The 18492-nt window shown below is 43.1% G+C and overlaps 1 protein-coding gene across 1 annotated transcript in view; it reads left to right on the top strand.

The window, feature by feature from the left end:
• Window positions 1-18492, top strand: part of LOC134390237 (uncharacterized) — a 56355-nt gene that overhangs the window by 31655 nt on the left and 6208 nt on the right. The window contains exons 11-12 of the mRNA XM_063113458.1: window positions 10040-10272; window positions 10359-10744. Of these exons, the coding sequence (XP_062969528.1) occupies window positions 10040-10272; window positions 10359-10744 (619 nt within the window). The remainder of the gene's footprint in view (window positions 1-10039; window positions 10273-10358; window positions 10745-18492) is intronic.

The following is an 18492-nucleotide window of genomic DNA, read 5'->3' as shown; positions in this document are numbered from 1 at the left end:
ATGAGGACTCATATAAGAAAGTAGTGATAGTTAAGGTTGAAGGGTCCATGAGAAAGGCCAGGGGAGCATTTTCTAAATATGCATGGGTTGGAAAAGGTTTTTAAACGTTTGTTTCTAGTAAATATACAATTCTGAAACTACCATTACTTGGTTTCAGTCCTCAGTGGAAACCGTACACCAGCATAGCTCTTTGTCTGACGTTCCCACTGCTCCATTTATTTGACTTTCTCATGCACTGTTGGTGGACCCTGACAGAGTTCCCTTGCAGAGAGGTGCTCTGCACTGTGTCCTCTTTGTTATTTCAATGTGCAAGTCACCATTTATTCTTCCTGTGAGCTCTGCTATGGAATATCTTACAGTGCTGTGAGTGTATTCTTGGTGAGGATGGACGGACAGTTGGATGACTCAGAGATTGTGGATTGACTTAACATCCTTACAGTTTCTCACAGACGCACACCTCCACATTCAGCCTGAATTCAATTAAGTTCACCACTAGCACCATGTGTCTTAGGGCTGCATCCAGCCTTCTGCCAAAATGGTCCCCGACAATGTAAAGTTGAGTGGACTTGTTAATGTAGTGAAGGGAAACCTAAGGGCTCATAGCTCAAGGCTTCCTACAGCTCCTCAGCTGAGGCTTCCAGGAGGGCAGCACAGGTGCCTAGGGCAGGCCACGTGACCTTGTGGGCAGAGAGGATGGGAGGACAGAACGGAGCCCCCACACACCACACAGATTCTGGGATGTGCTATTTTATACAGTCTGCAAGCTCGCCTCTCTCACTTTCCTGTCTCACCGTCGGGGTTGCAAGTTTCCTCCTAGCATTGCCCATGGACATCCTAAACGAGTTCCTTCACACATTATCCCCAAAGATGGGTTTATATATGAATCTGTTGAAGGATACACTCTGGTTGGACAGGCAAATTTTTCCTGCATTTCTACGGGCTGGTCACCTCCAGCTCCTTGCTATAAAGGTAACCCCAGCTCTTTTTTCAGCCTGTGGCTAAGCAGTGAAAGTTTTTACTCTAGCATGAATGTAGGCTCTCCTGGGCTCTTTATGAACATTGTGTTGTGACGAGTATTTCTGACAGAGGCTCATGCCGGGCACCACCTGACATGATGTAGTTGTGTGCTTATGGGGAGATTCCTGGTTTGCAGCCTGTTGTGGGGACAGGAAGAGTCAAGAATGGGTATGATTTTTACATGCATACTGGCTTACTATTAATATGCATGACTTGGCAATCAATAGCTTGAAGATTTATTGACCACCATTGTGTCCCTTGCATGCAGGAGAATAACAGGAAAGAGGAAAAAGTTCATACCTAGAATCTTGCAGAGATCAAGAGAGGAAGGGATGGTTGTCTTGATAGCTAAGAATCTGGGGTCACATACATTTATTTATATCCTGTCACTTTATTTAAAATCTTTATGACCTTGAGCAAGTTTCCTAAGCTCTCTGTAGCTCGACTCTCTCCCGGATAAAATGGAAATAACAACAGCATTCACTTCATAGGGCTATTGTGAGAATTAAATGAAGTAATCACAGAAAGTACTTAGTTCAAAGTCTGACAGGTGGACATGCTCAGTAAAAATGATAATTAATATGATTGTTACCAAAATGAAAGAAAAAAGAACAATCAGCAGCATCTAAATATAGTTCATTCCTATTATCCTAGACTGTTATCACGTCTTCTGTCACAGATTTACAGATTGCTTAAAAGTATGTTTCCGTTCTGTGTGTCTGAAGCCAGACATAATACATGGAAAACTGTCTGTGGTTAAGAAACAGTACATCGAATCTGAAAACATCACCATCCGTTGTGACTCTGGCTATGGGGTGCTTGGTCCCCAAAGTATCAGTTGCTTAGAGAACAGAACCTGGTACCCAGAGTGTGAGTGGCTAAGTGTCACAATTCAAGGAAGTTATGTGCTATCAACCCCTAAACCTGGTGGCCTGCCTCAAAGCTCTGTCCCAGCCAGCAGTGGTGACATCTGCCTTGTTGGGATTCATTTCTGACCCACTCAAAGGAACTCTGTCTTTTTGCCTTGAAGCATCTGGTGAATTAGGGGTGGCAGGTGAGCCCTAGAGAGCAGGGTCCCATAGACCCAGCAGTGCTGACTCCTAACTTTACTTTTTCTAGATTACATAAAATACTCTTATCCCATTTCTGGATGATCAGCAGAAATAGCCTCCCTTCCCACAGAGGCCTCTGGGCATCTCTCTCAGAACAGATCTATGTCTCCTAGGGAAGAGTATAGTGTGACCCAAGTGATTTTTGGTTTTCCCTTCTTGACTACCAGTCTGGGGTGGGTCTTGGGCCTGCCACTACACCATCATGTCTTTGTCAGCATGCATCCTCCTTCACGATTTAGAGAGAAGTTACTGAAGAACTCACTTATACCTTTTTTTAGGAGGTCCCTGAAAACTGAGCAGTGCTGACAGGCAGAAAACTCACACAGTGTCTCCCATGCCCAGAGGACATGAAAATGGCACTAGAGGTGTGCAAGCTGCTTCTGGAGATTGACCTACTGGATCTACAGAGAGACAAGGCGAGACTGTACACTCTGGAGTCATCACTGTAATTGTTTGCAAAGGAGGGAAAAAAGGTGCCTGGCTGGCTTTCTGCCTTCAATTCACTATAAATGACTTCAGTTTAGCACGTCTACCATCTCTTTGGTGCCAATATTCATGGTAGTAAATGTTCACGTATCAAAGCAACTTTGTTTTTCTGATCATTGAAGACCCCGATAAATTAAGGTCCTAAACAAACTCATTACACATGTTTATACTTTTATTTTACTGTGTAAACTTGGAAGTCTGAACTTGGGGTCAGAGCATATGAGTCCCTGGCCTGCTGCACTCCACAGGACCCTGTGCGATCACGCAGGTCCTCAGGGTTCAGATTACAGGACGACACTCCCCGGAAGTCTTGTCCTTCTCTCCGTTTGAGGGAGTCACACCCTCTTCCAAGCTCCTGAGCACGTTGCCTCTTTCACTCACTCACATCTCACTGTCGCCTCCATGAAGGGGACGCGCATTTGTGTCTGACCTCGGCGCTCCAACCCCAGAAGGAACTGGAGAGGCCAATAAGCGTGGAGGCCACGGGTCAGTCACCTCGTATTCCCAAGTCTTCCCTGGATTTGGTGACCAGTTTCCTTCTCCCACGTGTGAGAAGAAACCCCTTGTTGATCCCCTTATATCTCGGGGTGCTCTGGAGGCTTCTATTCCTTCCAGCATCACTTCCTCCAACTCCTGCTTCCTCTGAAGTCTCCTTTCACTCACACCTCGGCTCCTCTGTCTCTTCTCGGCCTGGACACAAACCCTGCAGGGAACACCGTCCTCTTTGGTGTAATTTCCCTGAACATCGTGCAAGGAGGCGACAGTATGCAGCAGCTTTCCCTGAACTTACATGTAACAGAGGGGCTGCAACTGTCGGAGGAGCCCACTCATCATGGAAGCCACCTGTCCACGATCTTAAAAGCCATTCCTTGCTCCAGCTACTAGGAACTGCTTCTGGTTGATATTTCTTTTAGTTTTTCCCTGAGACAGTAACTCATCTTCTTGGGAGGGGTCCCAGAAAGCACTGTGAGCACGTGGGCAGTGAGGCGGGGGCGGCAGGAAAGCTAAGGAGGGAGCACTACGGAGGGGTCAGTGCTGGTGCCGCCAGGGGCCGTTGTGCTGACAGCCTCAGGGAGCACGTGGGACTCAACTCTGAGTTGTCCTCCTGATGATGAGAGGACCGGGCGTCCTCACCCACCTCTCCCTTCCCTGCTCCAGCAGCACTGACTCCCAGGCACAAGGGACCACACTGTGGGCCGGCTGAGCAGGCCCCTGAGGACGGGGATCCCCATCAGGGACAGAGACCCTGGTAGCCAGTGGTGCCTATGGGGCTGTCTTCAGGGTAGGCCAAGGGCACAAGGGTGGGGCACACATGGCCTCCCTAGAGTCCCTAGAGTCACCTTTTCTGTGTGGTCCTACCTGTTGACGTGCTGTTCTAGTCTATCACTCTCTCCCTGCTCAGATCTCTCATTTCCCCATCACATCCCTGGATCTCTGTGTTTCTCATTGCCCTGAACACTTGTGCCTCCACTTCTCTGGAGTGAGCTGCTCAGTGCTCCATGTGCCACTGGGCTCTGGGCCTATTTGGGTATCTCTCGTTATCTGAATTCTCACAAATTGAATATTTGCTAAAACTTCCTGCAAAACAACTTAATTCAAATTTACTAATAAGTCAAAAATTCTTTATAACAAACATTAAGTCCCTCTTTGTTGCAGGGCGTGAGGATGTATCATCAATCTCAGGGTGCCTCAGACATTCTCTCAGTAGGATCACCTCTTCTCTCCCATTGTTTAAACGCCTGAGCATTATAACTATATCTTCACATTATTCACCAAAAATGTGATCCATGGATGTGGACGAGACTGTTGTTGAGAATGCAGGTACACCTAAGAGGACTAGAAAAGACTTACCAGAAGTAGTAACAGGAGAGGATCTGATTCAGCCTGCTGTTCACTAATGAACTAAATGAGAGGAAGGAAAGGAGCCTGGATGTTTTATACATATACCAAAAATAAATTTTAAAACGTAGAGAAAAATAATGATCATTGCCTACTGAGGTGGTGGGCAGGTGTATCCCATTATAAAACTTGGATTGCCTGCACAGGCTCATGTTAGCAGGAGTTCTATAATTGTAAGCCAAAGAAATCCAAACGAAATGCCCACTTTGTCTGTGGCTTCCTGCAGTGATTCTCTTTATATTTTTCCAGTGTTGCAGTGACTGGAGAAGAGGATGTTGACCAGTTTTTTGGAGTTAGTTGTGGATCAATATCTGGTACTTCCTGTTTCACTCAAGAATTCTCACTCACCTTCTTCCAGCAGCAAACGTGAGTACACCCTCTTCTTTCTCCTCTTTCCACCACCTCTCACTGAGAAAAGTCTTCAATCAATAAATAATGAATTTTTAAAACATTAATTCCTTTTTAATTGTTTTTTTGGTAAGAGCTATTAGAATTCATTTTATATCCTGAACAAGGTATTTCCCTGCTCATTTACATTATAATACAACTTTTTTGGAGAGTAGAATGGAAACCTAATTTCTATTTTGTACTGTATCATATTTTACATGCAAAATCCTACTCATGAGTTCACTGAGTTTTAGATAATTAAGTAATTAATGTTTCAAGCATGTTCTAGATGTCGAGATATCCTTAGAGGATCATTATATGTGTTCAAAGATGTTTTTATGGATATCTAAGTATTTGAGTGGGGTAGTGACAGAGATGAAAGGTAGCTAAAGAGAGGTACCTCCTACCACTGTGGGCAACGAAAACCTACACCGTGGGAGAGCCTGACCCCATGAGGCAACTATGAAGAGGCATCAAACACATCCCTGACAGTTATGCCACCCAAAGGCAAGGGAGCTGCTGCATTGATGTCATAATTTCCATCACTCATAGAAGCTGAGGTCTGCTTCTGGGAGAGGTTAATTATCTGGCATTCCTGGCCTTCTCCGTAAGGTCAGAGTAGCTGTCAATGGTTCTGGTAAAAGCCTGGGCAAAATGAAGCAGATTGTGGTGGGGAATTGGAAGTTGTTCAGAGTGTGTTGAAGTGATAGGGCCCTAGTCATAGTAACAGGATATCGACAGGATCTGCTACACACTACAGCATGCAATGGATGCTCTCAAGTCTGTAGACGCACCCTCCTGTTCCATGTTTGCTTTGTGGATTTGTGTTCTCTTCTTTCGTGCTTTATTTCTTTATTTTATTGGGGCACAACCTGCAGGAGCTGCCTCAGAAATGATGCACAGGAAGTAAAATATTGAGCTCCTGCATCTATGAAACTGTCTTTATCCTCACACTTGATTGATAATTTGGCTTGGTGTAGAAAACTGGGTTAAAAATAATTTTCTCTTATAACTTTTAAGGAATATCTTCTTCGTATTATAGCTTCCAATGTTGCAGTAGAAAAGTCAGAAGCCATTTTAATTCCTGATTATATAGGATTTTTCTGTGTCCTTCTTCTTCTACAAGGAAACGTATTATTTTATTCTGAGAAATTTTCTTGATACAGTTCTTTTGGTAATTTTCTTTTCTATATTATTTTCTCTCTTTTAAAAATTAAGTTTTATTGTGTATATGTGAGGTTTACAGCATGATGTAATGGAATACATATAGATAGTGAAATGGTTACTGTAGTGAAGCAGATTAACATATCTGTCATCTCACATAATTACTTTTTTGTGAGAAGAGCAGCTAAAATCTACTTATTTAACAAAAATCTTAATACAATGTTATTAACTGTAGTCTTTATGTTGTCTATCAGAGCTCTATCCTTGCTCATCCTATACACCTTCTATTTTGTACCATTTGTCCTACCTCCCCTCATCTCTCTCTCCTCCCCCTGCAACCATGGTAACCACTGTTTCATTCTCTATCTCAGTGTATTTGAGCTTTATTTATTTATTTTTTTCATATTTCACATGTTAGTAAGATCATACATTGTTTTTCTTTTTTGGTCTGTCTTATTTCATTTAGCACAATGTCTTCTAGATACATCTTTGTTATGGCAAATGCAGAATCTCCTTTTTTTTTTTTTTGAGGATAAGCAATATTTCATTACATACACACACACACACGCACGCACACATCTATCTATCTATGCCATGTTTTTTTATCCATTCTTCTGTCGATGGGCATTTAGGTTGTTTCCATATCTTGGCTAATGTAAATGATGCTGAAATGAACATGAGAGTGCAGATATCTTTAAGAGGTGGTGATTTCATCTCCTTTGGGTATATACCCAGGAGGGGGATTGCTGAATGATATGGTAGTTCTATTTTAAAATCTTTTAGGAACCTCCGTACTGTTTTATATAATGACCGTACCTATCTACATTCCCACCAACAGTGGACTAGGGTTCTCTTTTCTCCACACCCTTGCCAACATTTGTTGTCTCTTGTCTTTTTGCTAATAGCCATCCTTACAAGTATGAAGTGATATCTCATAGTGGTTTTAATTTGCATTTCCCTGATGATTAGTGATGTTGAACAACTTTTCATATATCTGTTGGCTCTTTTTATAGCTTTTTTGGAGAAATGTCTGTTCAGGTTCTTTGCCCCTTTTTTAATCAGTTTGTTTGTTTTTCTGCTATTGAGTTGTAAGAGTTCTTTATAAATTTTGGATATTAAGATATGTGGTTTACAAATATTTTTTCCCAAGCTTTTCATTTTGTTGATTGTTTCCTTTGCTGTGCAGAAGGTTTTTAGTTTGATGTAGTCCCATTTATTTATTTATCTTTGCTTTTGTAGCTGAGCTCTGGGTATGACATTCAAAGAATCACTGCCAAGGCCAAGGCCAAGAAGTTTTTCCCCCTGTGTTCTCTTCTAGAAGTTTTAGGGTTTCAGGTCTTGCATTTAGGTCTTTTATTCGATTTGAGATGACTTTTGTGTACAGTATAAAATAAGGGTCCAATTTCATTGTTTGGCATGTGGAAATCCAGTTTTTCCAGCACCATTTATTGAAGACACTAACCTTTTTCTATTGTGTCCTCTTGGTACCTTCATGAAAATTAGTTGATTGTATATGCTCAGATTTACTTCTGGACTCTTCAATTCTGTTCCATTGATCTATGTTTCTGTTTTTATGGAGGGGTTGCAGTTATGGTGACAGGTTGCAGGGTGTTATTTATGTGGGAATAAATGGCATAGAAAGTGCAGGACAAGATCATTGGCAGTGATAAGGTCAAGGCAGTGAAAGGCCATGTATGAAAATACCATTGCTGGGGCTGGCTGGTTGGTTCAGTTGGTTGGAGCACAGCCTTATGACAATAAGGTCACAGGTTCAGATCCCCATCCTCCCGGTCAGCTGCCAAAAAAAAGAAAATACCATTGTTGTGAATATTAAAATCACCAAGCACTGTGACAGGAGTAATACTGGAGAAGATGACCATCAGACAGGAGCTCAAACCTTCAAGGAATGAGGGGAGAAAACAGATGCTAGGAAATTAGTGCAGAAGAAATGGAAGGAGCAGCTATTCTGACACCATGTGATGTAAGGCCAGGGAACTGAATCTTCTCCTATCCCCTTTGCTTCTCCTATTACAGTTTGCTTTTTCTTCCATTACACTATTGTAAAAGATGATATCAGATCCTTGAAAGGATGATATTGGATGTATTACAAAACTAGTGTGATAAGTGATATGATCAAAGTAGATATTTCTTACAGTAGAGTCTTGGGAGAGAGCCTAATAGAAACTCATGAAAAACAGGAAACCTACCTAGCTGTTGGAACACTACCATTTCTCAACTAGGGGCTGAGACCTGCAAGAGTGACAGATGAAGTAAGGAAGTGTTCTGGAATATTTGGGTGAGCTAAGTCTATGCCTCCTGAGTGATACAGGTTTGTGGACCATATGCAGGTCTCCATTGGTGAAGCTGCACTGAGCAAAGAAGTTTTCCATCTTGAGCATCTTTACTCCACCATGAATCACAGTTATGCATGGAGGAGGAAAGAGCTAACACATTTACTAATGCATCTGCGATGATATCTTTTCAGCCCTCATCTGCTCCCTTCTCTACAGCATTTGGTATTTGGAATTATCCCACTCTCCACACAACTCCTTCCAACTCCAGTTGGAAACAACTGATGTTGTTTCTACCAATCTGTAGATCGGGGTTTCTTGTCTTACAGACCTCCAAAGGCCCATAGCTAGAACTCTATTTCAATGTAATTGGCTTTCTTTATGCTTCTATGTGCTTTATTTCATACATTAAAAACGTAGTCGTGAGAAGGGATTCATAGGCATTACCAGCCAGGCAAAGGGGTATACAGGTTACACAGAGATGTTAAGAACCCCTGCAGGGATGATGTTTCTTTGCTTCCATTCTGATTTTCCTTTTGTTTATTCTACAGGTTCTCCCTTGACAGTCTCCTCAATGCCTGTGCTTTTGACCGTCTCCCATCCATTCCTTTTCTCAAAAGTCCTCTTGTTGTGCCTTTCTGGAAGTCGAGTCTCATAATCGACAAATTGCCTGTATTCCCAACCATTACCTAAACACCCCCCACCTCCTGGACTTCTCTAAACTCCATCTGTCCTATGACCAAGTCTTTCCCCGTTTAAGACAAAAATCAAAAAGCAAAAAAGTCTTTGATGGTCTCCCTTGATGGAGCTACCTCTTTCCCGTTCATTAGTTTTCTTGCTGTAACAAATCAACCTGTGTCTCAAAACAACACGAATTTATTCTTTTACGTTACAGAGGTCAGAAGTCCAAAATGAGTCTCACAGAGTTAAAATCAAGGTGCTGGCAAGACTGCTTCCTTCTGAAAGCTCCAGGATAGAATCTGTTTCTTGCCTCTTCCAGCTTCTAGAAGCCGCTGGCATTCCTTGTCTCATGGCAGCAACTCTCCGATCTCTGCTCTCAGTCTCCCTTTCTCCCAGGCTGACCTACTCCCTTCCTCTTACAGGGATCCCTGTAATTACATCAGCCCTTCCTAGATAATACAGGATAATCTCCCCATCTCAAGATCCTTAATATAATCATATCTGCAAAGTCCCTTTTGCCATATAAGGTAACACTCACAGATCCAGAGATTAGGATGTGGACATCTTTGGGGGGACATTATTCAGCCGACCACACACCCCCATTTTTCTCATCCATGAATTCTTAACACCCTTCCCTAAACTTGACCCTGCCTCATATTTCTTATTACCTTAAGTAGCATTGCCATTCATTTTTAATCCTGGGGCTAATGGTAGATTCCTTTTTTTTTCTCTCTTTATTTCTCACCACCAGCTTTAATAGAGGAAATGAACAAATTCCAGTGCCTGAGCAAGTCCAGTGCATGCCGTCACCAACATCATCCTTGTTAGTTGTCCATTTTATCACCCCAGTCAAGGCTACCATCAAATCTCACTTGGATGATGGCAAAAGCCTCCTTACTGGTCTCCCGCATCCACTCTCGCCCTGTTCTAATCTAGTCTCCATTCTGTGCACGGTGTTATAGTCTAAAAACGCAAAGCTTATTTAACCGCTCCGTTAATCAGGCTTTCAGTGGCACGGCCTACCTCAGTTCAGCATAAGGAAGCCGGTCCTTCGCGTTCTCTGTGCACCGTACACACCGCCTGCAACTGCCCTCAGCACAGAGCAGGCGTTGCATGAGCTGCCCACGCCGGTCCCTGCAAAGGGCAGGTCAGGGGGCGCGTGGAGGCTCAGCCGCGCGCACCCACCGCCGCCGCCTGGAGCGCGGGTCCCCACACGGGTGTCAGACTCTGCTCCTGTACCTGGGTCCCTAAGGTGGTCTCTGGGAGCGAAAATCCTTGGAAACAATGCAAATGAGAAGTCAGCTAGACTTTGCCCATTAAGGGGAAGCTGCGGTCAAAAGCTTTGCACCCGGAACCCCGCAGCCCTCCCCAGACCCTGGGCGCGCAGCCCGGCGACGGGTCTTGCTCCTCCGCGCCGCGCTGCCGTCACTTCCATTCTCTTCCAGATCGCGCCTGGTTTCTAGAAGCCCTCGGGAGGATGGCGGCCTCGTCCCCCAGGAGCCCGGAGCCGGTCCCCTCCTGCTGCGGAGGCGCCCTCCTGGCGGCGCTGGTGCTGCTGGCGCTGCCGGCGGCCTGGGGTGAGACGCGGGCGGGCGGGCGGCCCCGGCTGTGCTGCAGCGGGCGGGGCGGGGATCGCCGCGTCCCGGGGACCCTGCTTGTCTCTGGGTCGGGCCCCCATCGGCAGGGGCTCCGCCACGCCGCGGCCGCGTGAACTCCCTGCCGTGGCCGTGCACGGTCTGCACCCGCGGCGGCAGCGCGTGTGCCGATCGCAGTGACAGCAAGGGGGCTGGAAACTGCACGGTCCTGGGCTCCAGCGCTGGGAACTGAAGTGGCAGGAAAGGCAACACACCTGGCTCAGTCTGTGTCCTTATCTGTGCGACGCGGGTGCTGCCACCTCTACAGCTTTGTGCTGCTACTTAAATGGCATAAAGCGTGCAGTGCCTGACATAGCGCCTGTCTCTTAATCCGTTTCTGTTCCTTACATACTCACACCCTGTTCCTTTTCCAGGCTTTCCCTTCTCAGTACACGGTAACTCCATCAATTGAGTAGCTGAAGTCAAAAGGCTAGAAGTCATGGAGCCTCCCATTTCCTTAGCCCACATCTAATACAACAGAAAGTCCTGCTATTTCTACTTCCAAAACACGTCCATTTCTCACTGCCTCCATTTGGTGCAAGCCTCATTCTTTTTGCCTCGAACTGCACCCCCTGCTTCTGAAACTATCAGTCCAATCCATTCTCCATCCAGTTGCCAGACTGTTCTTTAAAAAAGTAAATCAGGTCATGTGACCGTCCTGCTTGAACTCTCCAGTGACTTCCACTCAGGATAACATGCAGACGTCTTACTGTGGCCTGTGGAGCCCTACAGGATCGCTCCTGCTCAGCTTTCTAACTTGAACTTGTACCCTCTGCTCTGCTCACTGCCTTCCAGCCGCACTTGCCTCTGCGTGTCCCTGAAGCACAGCCAATCCATCCCTGCCATTAGAAACTGCTCTGCCTAGTTAGTTTTTAACATGGTTTGAGGGGTGGGTGTGAATGTCTTGCCACCATCTTCTATTTTAATCCACTCGTGATCTACTCTGATTTTGACCCCTAATTGTAGAAGGATGTGAACAGGGTGCAGTGACCCTCAAGAAAACTCATATGACACAATGGTTCATGGACTCACCTTCCCTTTTCTGATATGGAAGTGAAACTGATCTCTGGAAATTCTGTCTCGTGACCTGAGATTTTGGCAATTTCATTAATAATGAGGGCTAGTGTCTCCAAAGACAAAGAGAGTCCCCAAGTCATCTTATTGGGGATGACTTTCCCATTTTCTCTCATCCAGAAAGTGCACTTCTTGTTTCCTCTCACCATGGAAAGTCGTGTTACGAAGCACACTGCTGCTTCTGCTGTTTCCAGATTTCGGTTCCGTCTTAGTCTATATTTCTGCTTCTGACCAAATCTTGTAAATTTAATTATTTTCAGCTGGTGGAGGATAATTTGGTATTGTCCTTATTTAATTCCAGGTTAAATAACTTGATTAGAGTAACTGGTGCAAGTAGTGTCTGGGTCAAGAAGCTGTTTTTAATTGAGGTCAAACCTTGGTTTTTCCCTGTAGAGTCTTCCTGTTTTGCACAGAGTATGTACATGGAGACATTTGTAGGTGTTACTGGAGGAAACCCATGGAGTTGAGAAAACAAAAAGAAGGGGACCTACAGTGAGATCTATGTCCTAATGGTGATGGTGATGGCTATTGTTATTTTTGCAGCTGGCCAAAACCAGGATCTGAACTCTCCATTCTACTTTCTAAACAAACTTTTGGTTTTATTTTCATTATCCTATGTATTTGTTCTTTGTTCATTTCAAATGGATTTCTAAGTCATTCCAGGTAAAGTCCCTTGGACCAAAGTAAAGAGTTACTGGTGTCTCTGTCCTCCAGTAGCTGCTTTGCCTTATTAGCTTTTAACATGGTCTGAGGGATGTGTGTAAATGTCTTGCCACAATCTATTCTAGATACACTCGTGATCTACTCTGATTTTGACTCCTACTTGTAGAAGGATGTGAACAGGGTGCAGTGACCCTCAAGAAAACATATGACACAATGGTTTATGGATTCACCTTCCCTTTTCTGATATGGAAGTGAAACTGATCTCGGGAAATTCTGTCTCATGACCTGAGATTTTGGCAATTTCATTAACGATGAGAACTAGTGTTCCCAAAGAGAGAGAGAGTCCCCAATCTACTTATCGGGGATGAGACTTTCCCAATTTCTGTCATCCTGAAAGTGCACTTCTTGTCTCCTTTCCCCATGGAAAGTTGTGTTACGAAGCACACTGCCGCTTCTGCTGTTTCCAGTCTTGGTTCTGTCTTAGTCTGTGTCACTGCTTCTGGCTAAATCTTGTAAATTTAATTATTTTCAGCTGATAGAGGATAATTTGGTATTGTCCTTATTTATATACACTAATGTCAGGTTAAATCAGTTGATTAGAATAACTGGTGCAATTAGTGTCAGGGCCAAGAAGTTGGTCTTCATTGAGGTCAAATCCTGATATTCCCTATTCTGTTTTGCACAGAGTATGGACATGGAGACATTTGTAGGTGTTACTGGAGGAAACCTAAGGAGTTGAGGAAATCAATGGAAGGGGACCTACCGTGAGATCTGGGTCCCAATGGTGATGGTGATGGCTGTTGTTAGATCCAGGCTGTGTGACTTCCCCAATAGCAGTGGGGGCTGCAGAAAGGCTGGGTCTGGCTGCAGCCTTGGGAGCTGTGTCCTGCCGTTGTGTCACTCAGTCCATGTTCACTCTTTGGCTTTCACCAGCATCCATCTCAGACTTGTTTGAAAAAGGAGGAGATAAATTTGATGTTAAAATATAGTGCTATTCTGGGAGAATTTCAAAGCTAGGCACCTTTTTGCCTGGATTGCCATTTGATCTGGAAGATTTAAATTCTTGCTTTCTGCATATAAATTTTGGGACTTGAAAAATGAGTTCTCTGTCATACACAGAAAAATGACTTTTTCATGTACATCCTCAAGTATATGGTTGTTACAGTTTCTTACCCATCTCCTGGGATAATATTTGTTTTATTATTAGTAATAATAATGTTATTATTCAAGATAGGGAACTATTTGAAATGATTAGTTCCTCTAATACAGTACCCATCAGAAAGTATTTACTAAGCTCACGTTGGGGGCATCTTACTCTACTAGGCTGACAGAATAAAATAATGACGAATAATAAATAAACATATTTTCTTCTCTCTAGGTCCTAAAGTTTGCATTAATACAGTTATGTAATTAATTAAAGTAGTTTTAAGAGATCATACATGCTCTGAGTTTTACAAGATCTCTGATGTACTTTAGTTTCCTGTGCTAAACCAGAAAAGTTTTATTTATAAGATTTTTGCTTACATGGTTCCAGTTTTTACTCTAAACTCACCAAACAATGCATATTGACTATGTGCAATTTTTTTGTATGCTAGTTATACCTCCATAAGTCTGGGAGAAAATATTAACATTCTCTCTCCCCCTAAAAAACAAAACCCAAAACCAAATCAAAACACATGCACCCATCCTTCAAGGCCTTTGCACACACCTTTCCTGTTTCCCCCAGGCTCTGACATTGGTGGGAACAAACACACATACAACACTGAGTTTTACTTGTAGGACTGTAGGAAGATGAAACAACCCCAGGGTCTTTCTGGAATTTTATGAAAAATAATTTTCTTCAGCTCTTTCTCTGAAGTCTCTTCTAAATATTCTTTGAAACTGTGAGACTGTTTCTCTGTACATTCATCCATGCTGCAGTGATGTGTGTTCTTTGTCCCAGAGAATATTGCCCCAGGTTAGACTTATTTTTTAAAGATCAAATTTGTCGGGATCATTGGTGATGAAATGGAGCAGAGGAGCTTTTAGCCTCATTTGGTTATAATATTCTGTGGTCTTTGTCCCTAGGTCAGTGTGAGTTTCTGTCAAGGTATCATTTTGCTAAGCCTAAAATTCAGAGTGATCAATCTGAGTTTGCTATTGGGACATCTTAAAATACAAATGCCTCTGCAGGTATATCAAGAGGTTATTCTTTATCACCTGCCTAGAGACCTTCAAGTGTCAGATGCTCAGTAGTTCTGTAAATGTGAGTAATCCTGCAATAGAAGCATCTTAGCATCTATCAGCATGTTTCATGGGAAAACGTGATATTTCAAGATAAAAGATCATAAATTAGCATGTCATCTTCTGTGAAGGGGGCTCCTGGGTTCTCTATGTTTCCTTTTACTTACAAAGGCATTGGGTATTGGGGTTAAGTCATCACAGCTGGGCACCCCTATTTGTCCTGTAATCTCCATGACTTGGTTCTGTGGCTTCTGTACTGTGTGAGGTTAGAAGTTAGAAGGAATATTAGTTTCACCTCATTCGTTCCCGATTCAAGATATGTTTTGAGTTACTACTAGGTATGAAGCACTAGGTTAGACAATGGGGCTTGGGAGAGACACAAAAATTAATCTGACAGTCTCTGCCTTTAGGAATTCATACAGCAGTTGTGAAGACTGAATCTTAAACATGTACTACACTATGATGTAATATCTTTTCTTTATAGAGAATAACTGGTATGAGATCACAGAGGAGTAAATAATAAATGCCATCTAAGAGAATTAGGGGAATCTTGGCCTTATGGGAAGAGGAAACAGCATCTGCAGCAGCAGAGAGGCAGAAAGAATGTGATGATGTCCCAGGAAAATAGACAAAATCAGTGTGGCTGGAGCATAGGGTTCATGGTCAGGAACAGCAGTTGATTAAGTGGACTAGAGCTTACTGCGAAAGGCCATGCACTTTCCCATAAACGATGGTGAGCCGTTGTCAGTCTTTAAATGTGGGGAGTGGCATGGCCACATTTGTGCTACTGAAAGATCATGTGTACAGTGGGATAGAAGATGTACCAGGGAGACCAGAGTTGAAAACATAGATTATGTCACTCAGTGCTCCAATGGGAGACCACAGCAGTGGCAAAGTAGTTGGTTTGCAGAGAGATTTGGTGACAAGTTAAATGAAGGGCAGGGGTAGAGGATGAGTTACAGGAAGGATGTGATGACTATGAGGTTTTTCAAGCCAGGAGACTTGGTAGATGGTGCCATCCACTGACAGAACACAAAAAGGGGAAACGGAGATTATAAGTTATAATTGGCCAGAAATAAAGTTTGCAATCATGCTGAGAAATATAAACTCTGCTTTAAACAAATAATATTCTGGAGTTGACTGATCCTTTGGAAGGTACAGGTTTTGTAAATATCAAAGTTTCTTTGAGTAAACATAAGTAGGCTTTTCATCAAGTCCAGTCAGATTGGGAATTAATATAAAACACAAGTGTCTTCCTAATCCTAGCCCCAAATACTGTTTTGTTTTGTTTTCCTAATAGGTAAATCATGTATGGTCCTATAAATCTCTCCAGGGCTCTGTGCTTACAGCCATGGGTGTCTAGTTTGGGTCAACAATGACATATTCTTGTAGTAAAGGGTGAGTTGGCAGGGGACATCGCCAGGGCACGTGGATATCAGACCAGTAGTTCTAACCAGAAACCATCAGTCTTCCAAAGGAGACCTGAGTAATTGCCACCTACCCTTTAAAATAGATAAGCAAGAAGAGAATTATCTCCCTGATCCACTCCAGAGACAGCTCTTCAGGATTACCCACTAGGGAGCATCCTAGGAGGGAAAGAACTTTGGACGACTCTTCTTCCAATTCTAAATCTCCAATGCTATGGATGAGGAAGCCAAATTTCATTCGACTTCAGATTGTTGAATCTTTGTATGAGTCCTTACTCTGTCACCACTACTTGTGATAACGTATTAACATGATATTCTATTCTTTGGCATTCTTTCAGTGGAGAAAGATCTAGGCTTTTCTAAAATGTAAGTTCAGCTGGGAGATGATCACTCATCTCTTTGTCTTTAGCTGTTAACTTGGTGGTGACTCTTCTGCTACATTTGTTATTTCAGACAATGTTGTAACCTGGAAAGTACCCAGATTTGCCTTTTCGTGAATGTGAGTGAAGCAATCTCTTTGTTGCACCCTATTGAATTCCTATTGACCCCTTCTAGAGGGAAATTGGGCATCTACACATCAAAATGAGTACCCAGGAGCATTACACTTGGTTTGGGTACTTCTGGGCACAGAGCTATCATTTGTTTATCTTCTTCCCTATGGGAAGAGTTGGAGAATTACACTACATATGCTTTGGTTTTCTGGTTTAAGAATTCACAAAACTTTGAAAGTAATACCTCAATGTTGAAGATGCAGGGCATGTGTTATACTCAGGCTGTGTCTCTGCCTCCCATACTCCTCTTTCCTCCTACTCTTATTGAGAAGTGTCTGACTTTCTAAAAACCTAGCAGTATTGGGAGAACTTTTCACAAAGCTCAGACACCTCATCAACTTTGTTTTGGGAACAGAAGGAAATGGTAAATGTTGGTGGTAAAAAATTGGTGAGAGAACATCTCAGACCCATTGACTTGAATGAAGTGGAAAATAATGATAGGGTCCAGTGCTTCCTGGTGTAGGTCAGGATGGAGAAAACAGACCGTGGCATGGATCACCAAGCCCGAAAAGTAATGCATGTGAGCCCCCCTCCACCTCACCCAAAGGAGTCTCTCCTTACACTCAGGAGAGTTGACTTGAGCACCTGCATCCCACCCCCACCAACCCCAGCTGGCTATAAGATGTAGACAAAAAAGTTCTTTTTTTAGAAATAAGAGGACTGCTGATCCTGTTTTCTCTCAGGTTGTCTACCACCTCCACATGGTAATTATAACAAAAGGGATGAGGAATTCTTTCCAACTGGACAGGAAGTCTCCTACAGCTGTGTGCCTGGCTGCACCCTCATTGGAACTGACCCTGTGCAGTGTATGTCCTTGGGAACCTGGAGCCAAGCAACCCCACATGTGAAGGTGCCTAAAGCTCACTTCCATCTGAAGGAAACACAACTGTTTCCCCACTCTTCATGTGCCAGCCTGTCTCTCTTTTCCTAATAAAATCATGCAATGTCAATCCTACCAACCTCTTCATGGCAGTGTTGTTCCTCTTCATAATCTCCAGCTTGGGGCAGAAGCCTCCTTTGTTTGTGTTGAGAGGTGAGTGTGAGGTGGGGGGCCCAAATTAGGACCTAGTACCCATAGCTAAGCATTGCAAAGTGTGGTCTGTAAAGATGGTTAATTTTTCCTCTCTCTTTGGTTTTTTTTCTCTCCTTCTCTTTACTCTTCATCACCGAGAGCTCAGTTATGAGCCATATCCTCTTGATTTTCTCAAACGGTGTGTGTTGTGCCTGGCCAGCCAAAGCTGGCAATTGTCCTTTCATCTTTTGAAAAAGCAAAGTTTTGGTTCAGAAGTTAAGTCTCTTCTTATGGAAAATGAAAAGATGATTTGGGGCTCACCAGGAGCAGCTCTATGGCGTCAGCTTAGGCGACAAGGTCTTTGATGTTTTCTTCACTAAGAACTAAAGCTTTTTTCTTCCAGATGGTCAAGAGAACATTGACATTTGGATGTTGAAAAGGAACGGGAGAATTCAAAAAAAAGAATACAATTGTTAGGATTTTTTCTCTGTGTTTTTATCTGGACTGAAGTCATCATGTAGCTGAGATGAGTCACAAATAACCTTGGACTTTTTCCTTAAGCCAGAAATACTTAAAAATATAGATCCCATTAATACCATGTACTTGAGAGAAGTGATTAATTCCATACAACTAAGAATTGGTTTGTTGTAGTGATGATTTGCTACCACTTATTCTTTATGTTCTAGTTAAATGGCAAATCTTCTACTCAAGGTGTCCCATAAGAAATGACAGCACTCACACTTTGGAATAAGTTTCATGTCTATGAACATGAGTCTAAAACAAAGACAATCAAGTATGGATCTTTTCTCTCAGTTTTTGTTGGGTTCCCATGCATTTATCCACTGTAACATCAGCATATGTACTTTGAGCA

Source organism: Cynocephalus volans, chromosome 11 (genome assembly GCF_027409185.1).
Source record: "Cynocephalus volans isolate mCynVol1 chromosome 11, mCynVol1.pri, whole genome shotgun sequence".
Classification (NCBI taxonomy): Eukaryota; Metazoa; Chordata; class Mammalia; order Dermoptera; family Cynocephalidae; genus Cynocephalus; species Cynocephalus volans.
Note: the sequence above shows the minus strand (reverse complement) of the source record. Positions and strands in the feature narration are given on the sequence as shown.